This window comes from Schistocerca cancellata, chromosome 2 (genome assembly GCF_023864275.1).
Source record: "Schistocerca cancellata isolate TAMUIC-IGC-003103 chromosome 2, iqSchCanc2.1, whole genome shotgun sequence".
NCBI lineage: Eukaryota > Metazoa > Arthropoda > Insecta > Orthoptera > Acrididae > Schistocerca > Schistocerca cancellata.
In genome coordinates, this window is record NC_064627.1 from 770,185,384 (window position 1) to 770,197,441 (window position 12,058).

At 38.6% G+C, this 12,058-nt stretch overlaps 1 protein-coding gene across 1 annotated transcript in view; it reads right to left on the minus strand.

Annotated features, from left to right (window-relative positions):
• Positions 1–12,058, minus strand: part of LOC126158426 (DNA polymerase nu-like) — a 247,083-nt gene that overhangs the window by 197,978 nt on the left and 37,047 nt on the right. The window contains exon 4 of the mRNA XM_049916442.1: positions 9,044–9,194. Coding sequence (XP_049772399.1) covers positions 9,044–9,194 — 151 coding nt within the window. The remainder of the gene's footprint in view (positions 1–9,043; positions 9,195–12,058) is intronic.

Consider the following 12,058-nt stretch of genomic DNA (forward strand, 5'->3'; position numbering starts at 1 on the left):
TAGGAAGCATACATTTACAGCACTATGTAAATTATGAAGAAGCCCTCTCTTAGGATGAAACTGCAACAAGATTTTTTTTTTCTATCACCAGCATTGAAATATATTGTAAACTATAAATGAGTCATTTGGAACATCGACAATTATTTGTACTTTCTAAAAAGAGTTTCAATTCATAATTTATATTCTCTCGAAATCGACATCTACATCTATAGTCTATATACCACAATAAAGTGTGTGACAGTACAAACCACCATTACTAGATGAACAGGTCTAGTATGCAAGAATTGCTCTGTGGAGAGCGATCGCACGACATGGTGTGCCACTCGCGGAAGCGCATGGTGCACCTGTGCGAGATCTGCAACGGTCGGTGGGATGGTCTCCGCCACCGGTTTTTCGTGCATTATGTGAAAACTATTGAACACAGTGAATAGCGATGCGGCAGTGGATTGTGGTCAGCAATATGCAAAAGTTATAGTAACCTCAAAACGGTTAATATCACGAACACTGAAAGATTAATAAAAATAGTAAATAATAACTTACAGGGATGAGCAAGCACTCATTAAAAACATTTCATCACAGTGGATCAAGTGCCGTAGTCATATGTTAAGATTTATAAATAATTAAGCCCATGAAGAACAATAAACATAGTTTGAGAGAAAATTGTTTATAAAATTCAATAGAAAATTCATGACGTAAAGAATGGCAATACATAATATTTTGGGTGGTATCACACGTATTTTTAAACTAGTAAGTTATATTATATACTTGACTTGCAATAGTTTTCATTGTTTGCAAATTATTATTAACATTTATTGATCTTAATTAATTAATTACTATAGATATGAAGATTTTCAGCAGCGCAATGTGTAGATCGCTATAGATTACATCTAAAAACAATGCTATATGCAGTTCTATGTTAAAACTTTGCAGCACAGATGTAAACAAACAAATTTGCGCTAAGTGGCGAAATTTTGCAAAAACTAAAACTTGATTTATGGGTGTTAGAATAATCCTAGAAATTAATGTAACATAGTAAATAAGATGTATTTTTTAGCGGGGCTCTGATGGTGTACTTATTTCTGTCGAGGGATGTAAGTATCAAAATTTGTAACCTTAACTGGGGAGACTGATACTTGCATAATAATGGTGGGTAGACGTCCGAGCCTATATAAGCGAGCAGCCATCTTGGCCAGAGGTAGGTTGTTTCGGCGGGTGGGTGGTGAGCGAGCCCCACATTTTGGTGGCCCATGTGGTGGTTTGAGTATGAATTTTTTTTTCCGACAAAGAGTATTGTGTAATAGTGCATGTATATATTTGGTGAACTGGAAGTGCTACGATTATTTGTGTGAGTACAAATTACGAGGTATACATCGGCATAAGTGAACACATGGCAATCTGTGATTTCAAGCCAAAACTGCTAGAACAAAGAGGACAGTGGGACTTGTGGTTCTGTTCAAATTGAGTGATTAATTTTCGTTTATAGCAGCCTACATTACTGCTATTGGGGGCTTGGAGTCAAATTATTATTAAAGTAAATAAGACAGGCTGGACAGTGAAGGGGGAGGTATGTTTATAGCGATAAAAAATACAATAGTATCGAAGGAAATTGACGGAGATCTGAAATGTGAAATAATTTGGGTGCAGGTCATGGTTAAAGCAGGCTCAAACATGGTAATTGGATGTCTCTATAGGCCCCTTGGCTCAGCAGCTGTTGTGGCAGAGCACCTGAAGGAAAATTTGGAAAATATTTCGAGTAGATTTCCCGACCATGTTGTAGTTCTGAGTGGAGATTTTAATTTGCCGGATATAGACTCAGAGACTCAAACATTTATAACAGGTGGCAGGGACAAAGAATGCAGTGAAATCTTTTTAAGTGCATTATCTGAAATCTACCTTGAGCAGCTAAACAGAGAACAGACTCGTGCCAATAACATATTAGAGCTTCTGGTGACAAACAGACCCGAACTATTTGAAACAGTTAACGCAGAACAGGGAATCAGCGATCATAAAGTGGTTACTGCATCGATGATTTCAGCTGTAAATAGAAATATTAAAAAAGGTAGGAAGACAAGTGACAAAAAGCAGATTTCAGAGTACTTGACGGATCAGCACAAAAGTCTTATCTCAAATACAGATAGTGTTGAGGATCAGTGGACAAAGTTCAGAACCATCGTACAATATGCATTAGATGAGTATGTGCAAAGCAAGATCGTAAGAGATGAAAAAGAGCCACCGTGGTATAACAACCGAGTTAGAAAACTGCTGCAGAAGCAAAGGGAACTTCACAGCAAACATAAACATAGCCAAAGCCTTACAGACAAACAAAAATTACACAAAGCGAAATGTAATGTGAGGAGGGCTATGCAAGAGGCGTTCAATGAATTCGAAATTAAAGTTCTATGTACTGACTCGGCAGAAAATCCTAAGAAATTTTGGTCTTATGTCAAAGCGGTAGGTGGATCAAAACAAAATGTCCAGACACTCTGTGACCAAAATGGTACTGAAACAGAGGATGACAGACTAAAGGCCAAAATACTAATTGTCTTTTTCCAGAGCTGTTTCACAGAGGAAGACTGCACTGCAGTTCCCTCTCTAGATTGTCGCACAGATGACAAAATGGTAGATATCGAAATAGACAACAGAGAGATAGAGAAACAATTAAAATCGCTCAAAAGTGGAAAGGCCGCTGGACCTAATGGGATACCATTTCGATTTTACACAGAGCACGCGAAGGAACTTGCCCCCCTTCTTGTAGCGGTGTACCGTAGGTCCCTAGAAGAGCGTAGTGTTCCAAAGGATTGGAAAAGGGCACAGGTCATCCCTGTTTTTAAGAAGGGACGTCGAACAGATGTGCAGAGCTATAGACCTATATCTCTAACATCGATCAGTTGTAGAATTCTGGAACATGTATTATGTTTGAGTATAATGACTTTTCTGGAGACTAGAAATCTGCTCTGTAGGAATCAGCATGGGATTTTAAAAAGACGATCGTGGAAACCGAGCTCGTGCTATTCGTTCACGAGACTCAGAGGGCCATAGACACGGGTTCCCAGGTAGATGCCGTGTTTCTTGACTTCTGCAAGGCGTTCGATACAGTTCCCCACAGTTGTTTAATGAACAAAGTAAGAGTATATGGACTACCAGACCAATTGGGTGATTGGATTGAAGAGTTCCTAGATAACAGAATGCAGCATGTCATTCTCAATGGAGAGAAGTCCTCTGAAGTAAGAGTGATTTCAGGTGTGCCGCAGGGGAGTGTTGTAGGACCGTTGCTATTCACAATATACATATATGATCTTGTGGATAACATCGGAAGTTCACTGAGGCTTTTTGTGAATGATGCTCTGGTATATCGAGAGGTTGTAACAATGGAAAATTGTACTGAAATGCCGAAGGATCTGCAACGAACTGACACATGGTGCAGGGAATGGCAACTGAATCTCAATGTCGACAAGTGTAATGTGCTGCGAATACATAGAAAGAAAGATCCTTTATCATTTAGCTACAATATAGCAGGTCAGCAACTGGAAGCAGTTAATTCCATAAATTATCTGGAAGTAGGCATTAGGAGTGATTTAAAATGGAATGATCATGTAAAGTTGATCATCGGTAAAGCAGATGCCAGACTGAGATTCATTGGAAGAATCCTAAGGAAATGCAACCCAAAAACAAAGGGAGTAGGTTACAGTACACTTGTTTGCCCACTGCTTGAATATTGCTCTCCAGTGTGGGATCCGTACCAGATAGTGTTGATAGAATAGATAGAGAAGATCCAATGGAGAGCAGCGCGCTTCGTTACAGGATCATTTAGTAATCGCGAAAGCATTACGGAGATGATAGATAAACTCCAGTGGAGGACTTCGCAGGAGAGATGCTCAGTAGCTTGGTACGGGCTTTTGTTGATGTTTCGAGAACATACCTTCACCGAGGAGTCAAGCAGTATATTGCACCCTCCTACATATACCTCGCGAAGAGACCATGAGTATAAAATCAGAGAGATTAGAGCTCACACAGAGGCATACTGACAATCTTTCTTTCCACGAACAATTTGAGACTGGAATAGAAAGGAGAACCGATAGAGGTAATCAAAGTACCCTCCGCCACACACCATCAGGTGGCTTGCGGAGTATGGATGTAGATGTAGATGTAGATGTAAAGTAAAACTGTAAACCATCTCACCAGTGCTAATTTCATTGTGTGAAAGAAAAGGACAACGTCAATAAATAGTGATTGAACTGTGTCTTGAAAAACTGATTTTGCTATAACAGTCACCTAATTTTGTTCCCTAGCATAAACTGTAATCATGAATAGTTAATTCAAAAAACTATAACAAATGTGCGGGTGTGGAACAGTGTACTAATGCACCAAGAGTGGAAATCATCCCCTGAGACTTACCTGAGAGCCAAAATTTGAACTAACATTTTTCAACCAACATTTGTATATGCACATTCGTGTGAGCTCTTCAACCAAACTTCTTTAATTTTACCGCCCCGTTGTAAGTGCATGGCAGAGGTTATGTCCTACTGTACCAGTTATAATCAGTTTCATCTTGTCCTATTCACATATGGAGCTTAGAAAAAATGATTGTTTGAATGCTTTTGTGTGTGCTATAATTATTCTACTGTTGTCTTTCTTGTGGTAATTTATGTCTATCTTCAAGAGAAGAGGCTTATGTTTTCATATATGTCCTTAAGGTAAATGTGTACCCAATAATATATTATAGTGTACACTACAGTGTGAGATCAGTTTGTAGATGTCAGAATGTCACATTGATGAAGGTAAGATCAAGCAAGGTGTGAGGTATTTGATTCAGACCATGCTTGACGATGTGCTGACATCAAGGTTAATATAAGAGTGTTATGCACATCCATATCAGCAAAAGCAGATGGCATTTCTTTTTGGATAAACTAATATAAGTTTTATAATGAGTAATTCACTGGTACAAAAAGCTTATCACAGAATTATACTTGTAAGTCAGTTACAATGATTAACAGGCTAAGGTGGTGTAAAGGAGTGGTTGGGAGATTGACATCAAGTAATCCTTTTTCTAAAATTGGAATTAGTTTATCACAGAATAATAAATGTAAAGGAGAGAGAGAGAGAGAGAGAGAGAGAGAGAGAGAGAGAAGAGAGAGAAAGGAGGGGGGGGGGGGCGGAGGAGGGGAGGTATGCACGTGCAAACTGAATCATGTACCCTAATATATGTGCTATGGAAGAAAGAGGGTAGGTGTACTGTGAACCTACACCTGTATTGAGGAAAGGGATGTCATCACTGTCAAAAATATAGGACTGAGCATGGGAGGTCTTTCTGAAGAAAAGGGTGTTATAAATAATTTCTACAGAGGAATGAAAAGAGGAATTATTAAAAACAAAATAGAAAAAAAGCATCTGAGATTGTATACTTAAAATCATGCAGGTTTAGAAGATACAACAATCACAGCAATCAAACTGTAAGAAACTCTAAGATAATTAAATACTCAAAATTTTACTCTGCCTGCACAGTTACTGTGACACCAAAATCTGTACCAAACTACATACAAAACAACATGAATATATAGATAGCAGGTAAAATGTAAATACAACTTCTGTTAAGAACATGTTGAGGCACTGTCATCAAGGACAAATGAAGCTTCTTAATTGCATCAAATGGAATTAATAATAAAACTGGCAAGTCCAGAAAAGAAAAAAAAAACATAAAAGCACAAAGAAAATGTGAACTTGCAAAGGGTAGTAGTAGGTAGAGATTTTGAACATTTGTCTCAGCAACAGCTTTCTCTACTTTAACATCTTGTGTGTCTATACTTGCACTTAATTCACTCTGCAATAGTTACTTATATAACCAAACATTTTATATCAGCACTGTGAACCCTTATGTCTGCTTTTATGTCAGAATTAGTGGTATCTAACTCAGTATTTAACTTTGCGCCTCGCAGATGTGAAGATAGTTAACAGAGTGCAGAATTTAAAAGGTAACTAAAGTATGTGCAATTTGCAACAGGATCTTTCAAGTAAGGGGGCAAAAATGTGGACTTACATATCACTGTGGAAGAGTGATGTGTAATCCTACATTTACTTTTCCAGCAAGTGATATAATAAATATGAAAGAGCAAGTTTCATGTGATTTTGTTATGTATTTTCCATGTAGCAAATCATCTCATGTGATGACACTTGTCTTTCAGGAGGGAAAATAGCTGCATTAACTTAAATTAGAAGAAGTAGCTGCAGTGGCATTCTTCCATGGTCCACAGATTGTCATACCATATTGGAATAGTGTGTTGGCCCTGGAGCAAAAGCCACAATCGACAATGTTGAAATCAATTGAAGAAAACAAATGCACATTTTCAGATGTATACATGCTCTTGTCATACTTAGAATTGCTAAGCTGACATTTACACTCTTATGTCAGATCTGGATAAAATAGTTTTATGTAATTTTCTGGTATTAAGAGAAATTTATTAAGGATAATTAATTGTACTCTGTCAAGGAATATACGGAAATTGTCTTTGAATAAACTCTATGTATTAATTTCAAAGAATAGCAACAACGTAAGAAATAGGATAAATTGCTACTTACCATAAAGATGATCCTTTGAGCTGCAGACAGGCACAATGAAAATGTTGATACACATGCAGTTATCGGCCAAAACCTTCCTCAGCAAATAAAACATACAGACATTTACAAAAGCAAGCACACTTCACACACCCTCAACCACCTCCACCAGCAGCTCCAACCAGAATGCAACTGTCACATGAATAGCAATCTGGAGTGGGGCGGGCAAAGGGGAGGGATAGCAGGGTATGGATGGGGAGAGAGACGAGCACTTACTGGAAGGGCATGTGGGGGGGATGGGGGGGGGACACAGGGAGTGAAAAGGGAGGGGAGCAGAAAAGGACAGGAGAGGAGAGGAGAGGAAAAGGAAGAGAGTGGAACAGCAGAGGAGAGGAAAAGGAGAGGTGCAGAAATGGAGAGAAGTTGAAAAGGAAGGGAGAAGGGAAGGGGACAGATACACTGGCAGAGGATGGCACACAAAGAGGATGAGAGAATGTGAAAGGAAAAGAGGGGATAGGACAAGGGGGTGGAAACTGTTGGATGGAGGGTGTCGAGGCAGTAGGTTACCATAGGGGATAATTTTGAGACCAGAGAATGTATCACAAGCATAACTCCCACCTGCACAGTTCAGAAAAGCTGGTGGTGGAGGGGAGGATCTAAATGGCCCAGATTGTGACGTAGCCATTGAAATCAAGCATTTTATGTTCTGCAGCATGTTGTGCCACAGGATGGTCTACTTTACTTTTGGCCACAATGTAGTGGTGGTCATTCATCCTGGTGGACAGCTGGTTGGTAGTCATACCAAAATAAAAAGCTGTGCAATGGTTGCAGCAGAGCTGGTACACAACATGGCTGCTTTCACGGGTAGCCCAGCCTTTTTTGGGGTAAGACAAGCCTGTGACAGGAATGGAATAGGAAGTGCTGGATGGGCAGATTGGATGGGTCTTGCACCTAGGTCTTCCACAGTGATGCGATAACAGGTGGCAATAGGTTGTGACTGGGAGTGGCATACGGATGGACTATCTTGTAGTGTTAAATTACATTACTACCAGCAGTGTTCCAAACTGCAATGTATATAAATAAAAATTCCAAGAAAGCCAAAGAGTCACAGTGAAGAGTTACAGTGAGTTAAATAATATCAAGCATGAGAGGTCCACATGAAAAGATGTAAGTGCTCACAGCTCTGTGGTATCTACAAGTGGGACATTATGAGCATCAGTCAGTCTTTTGCTATTTTATATTTTTTTCAGTTAGATTAATACTGAGTGAACACAGTGACTTGCTTTTTCAAAGATATTCTTTGGAGCACTAACCAGACCAGACCTAGATGCTTCTTGTTCTATGTCTGGATGCATTAGTTTGCTGAGGTATCACATTATTCTGAGATAAAAGAAACTGCATATTGACAACAAAGTTACTGTTAAGTTGTGTATTATAGTAACCACCATCAACTGACAATTAGGAAAAGCACTGGGTCCATTCTAAATAAAATAAATAAAATCAGACTCATATAGATAATTACTAACAAGTTGAGTTTAAGGTCTATGGTTCTTGCACAACACCTAAGAGGTTCATTTGACACAACAGACACATCATGGTTCCTTCATCTAAGCCTCATGTCTCCAGTTTGAAATAAACCAAGGAGTGATATCTAATACCACACAAGCATTTCTCCTGTGCTGAAACTTTCATGGAGGCACACTAGTCTGTTTCCTGTTTTTGAGTTAGGAGAGCAGTAACAAATAATCTCACTGTCCCATTGCATATGCATATGGAAGGCTCAGCACTAAATTATTCATTATTAAAAATTGCTAAGTGACTTGCTTCAGATGGTTCTCATGATTCATCATAATCTACTATACAACCACTGTGCTTAGTGGAGAATGATTCCTTCAAAATAACATTGTTGAATTTCACATGACATGTTAATCAATGGTGTTGCATATCTATTCTCCCTGAGTTGAATCTCAGAAGCAAAATATGTACGTAACAAACTTTTGGAACAAAGGTTACAACAAAATAATTTGTCTAAATGTGTACATGACTGAAAGGGAACCACCTGTTTGTGATTTGCTTCTAGCACAGAACAATTTCCTGGGAACAATATACACAAAAAATGCTCCAGTACAAGCACTACGTTTCCTAAAACAATGTTGATGTTTTTGTTCTTGTGTGGAAAACTAATTTTCCATTGTTACATTAATTCACATGAACAAGAATGACAACTGCTGCACTGAAGTACCATTGTCTTTCTACCATGTGCTCAACTGTGAACTGTGGATCTTTGGTCTATAAATGAGTATGCCAAGTTTTAATTTTATTTGGGACACTGTCAGATCAATAAACTATCTAGTATTACTGTATAAGCCCTGATGTCAGTGTAAACTTGCTCTTTCTTCAGCCCAGTAAGATGTTTTATGACAATAAAATGTCAGAAACCTTCTAGATTTGTTAAGTTGTATTTTTAAATGTCATACATATTATTGTCACCCACCTGAAAGAATTGAGACAAGTTTCATCTCAATGTCTAGGAAGAGTCTCCACAATCCAGCTTCCTCAAGTTTCTGATACAGCAGCTTGGCACACAACGATAGTTTATCCAAGGCTTGAGGTAGTGAGGACAGTTTTGTCTGAGTTGGCTCATCCTGCATAAGGAAAATAAAACTTAAGCTCTTTAACAAATAATATCGGTAAACATAAAAAAAAGCGTTAAAATTGATAAAAGGTAATATAGACAATTTTTAGCTGATGAAGGTTCTAACACTACCATCCAATTATTGGTCAATCCTATGAATATTAACTACAATTTTACAAGAGAGTAAACTTGTTATTTTCAGATGGTTCCATCAGAACAAGCTGATGAATATCAAGATGCCTTCGCAGCATTAAATGGTAATGCAAAATTCAAATTGCTTCTAAAATGGTACTTAATTTTTGGGTTGATTTGATTACTGCCTGAATCTGAAAATCATCAATAATCTGAAACTGCCTGGCAGATCAAAACTGTGCATCACACCAATATTCGAACTTTGGACTTTTGCCTTATGCAGGCAAGTGCTCCACATACTGAGCTACCAAAGCACGACTCATGACATGTTCTCACAGTTTTACTCCCACTAGTACATCATCACCTACCTTCCAAACTTCACAGAAGGTATCCTGTGAAACTTGCAGAACTAGCACTCCTAGAAGAAAGGATATTGCTGAGACATTTCTTATTTTTGCCACAGCTTGGATGATGTTTCCAGAATGAATTTTTCACTCTGCAGTGGAGTGTGTGCTGATGTGACACTTCATGGTAGATATATACTGTGTCCCATCTGTGGCTGTGGCTAAGCCATGTCTCTGCAGTATCTTTTCTTCTGGGAGTCCTAGTCCTGAGTTTCACAGGAGAACTTCTGTGAAGTTTGAAAAGTGGTAGATGGGGCACTGAAAAATTCATTCTGGGCATGAATATGACTGAGGCTCGATTCATTAAATACATTAGTATCACATAATAATAACTTTCACATTCCACAAAAATTTTCATAACCTCACAGCATTGAGATATACTTAGTACTGCAGCTCTATTGCCATGGGGCTGTGACACTTGAGCGGCAACAAGAATGCTGCTTGTGGAACACAGTTAGGGCCTGCATCAGTGCAGTCTGCTCTGAAACCATGAGACCTGGAGCCACCACCACATCACGCCAGCACCGACTCTGGGAAGCAGCTTTCGGCTATCAATATGGGGCTGTCGGTCACTGCCATTACATAATCACCCTGCTGCCTGCTGGACAGTGTAGGGTATCTAAGCCATGCCACAACGCACATGGCCACAGCTAGCTGAGACCACCCAGGTCCAGACTCACTGCTGGCAGAGGCAGTTACATCAAAAACCACTGCCTGACCAAAGCTATGCCTTGTCAGCATTGTGTGACAACAATTCAAAGTAGGCCATTGGATGCTTCAACCATGCAGTGACTTCCTTTATTGATCCATAGCAAGGAGCCATAGTAAAGAAAATTAGAATTTCAGGCTGTTTGATTGGCTCCACATGTCGTGTGCTGAGCACACCAAACCCACCAGCTATTGCAACTGGTGTCAGAATACTGGCATCACTTTTTCACTGCAATTTCTGAATCCACAATACAGTGAGTCAAGAAATTTAATTGTCAAAGTGTCTTGGTCATGGAAAGGAAACATGACTGCATTGCTCTATGTAAGATGAATTTTGGTAAAAGTAAGGAACCAGTGGAACTATTGCACTTTAGCGGTAATGGGTGATATGACTGGCTAGTACCTATCAGATGTATCCAGTGTAATTTGGAACGTCATTCAGCAAAATGTACAGAATCAGTATCAGTAGCGTGTTTCACGTGTAAGCAGTACAGACATAAGGCTAGACACTGCTGTGAATCAAAATGGCTAGTGATTAGACATAAGAGTTAAGTTAATGTACTTTATTTTATTATCTTGTAATTTCTGGTGTTTCAAAAGAAGTGTTATGAAGGACAAGACTTCAGCAAAGTCAGAGATGGGAAGGCAGTCTCCATATTGTCAGAAAGGGTAGCATAATTAAAAGCGGTAAAGGCAGTTTGCATATTGCCGGAAGGGTAGCACAATTAAAAGCAGCAATAGGGACTACATGGTCTAGTAGAGGAGCAGCCACCACAGCTTTGTCTGCTGAAAGTTTAATTGCTCCTTTCTCTAGTAAATCAACTGAGAGTGTGCAAGAATTTGTGGAGGGCCTTGGGAACTTTGGAGAGATGACACAGAATGTTTGAGGGTTGTGAAATTAAGATTAAGTGAAGAAGCAAAACTTATGCAGGTTATACAGACGCTCTCAAGCGAACTGCAATATTTGAAAAAAATTTTGCTAGAAAGTGTGAAACAATCTGTGAAAGTAATATGTCTAAATGAATGTTGGCTAAAATCTGAAAATATCAGTCTTCTGAATAAACTTAAAGGCTATGAACTGGCTACCAGATTTTGTAGGACCAACGGGTATGGAGGATCTTGCATACTAGTTCATTCATTGGTAGACTATGATATCAGACAGAATTTTAGCCATCTGAATGAAGAAGGTACTTTTGAAACTTAAAGAGTGTAACATATTAATTATCAGCATATATCACAAACCTGAGTACCATATAAGCTCTGTATTTTTAGATAAGTTTGATACATTGCTTCATAAATTAAAAAGTGAGAAACTGTAAAAGAAAGTGGTTATATGTGCTGACTTCAACATAGATGTAAGGACTGATGACAATTTTTTTTTACACTTAAAGAACCTGGTAGCCACAAATGGGCTATATCTCTATTTTGATCAGTATACAAGAATTACAGCAACCTCTGCAACATGTATTGACAATATTATAAGTAGTTATAATTATTATGTGAAAGAAAAGTTTCTTCTAGATTTAGGAGTATCAGACCATAAAGCGCTATTTGTATCACTACCGAAGCAATATCCAGTCTGCACAACAAAAATATGTAGGAATTTCAGTCAAGAAAACGTGGCAGTATT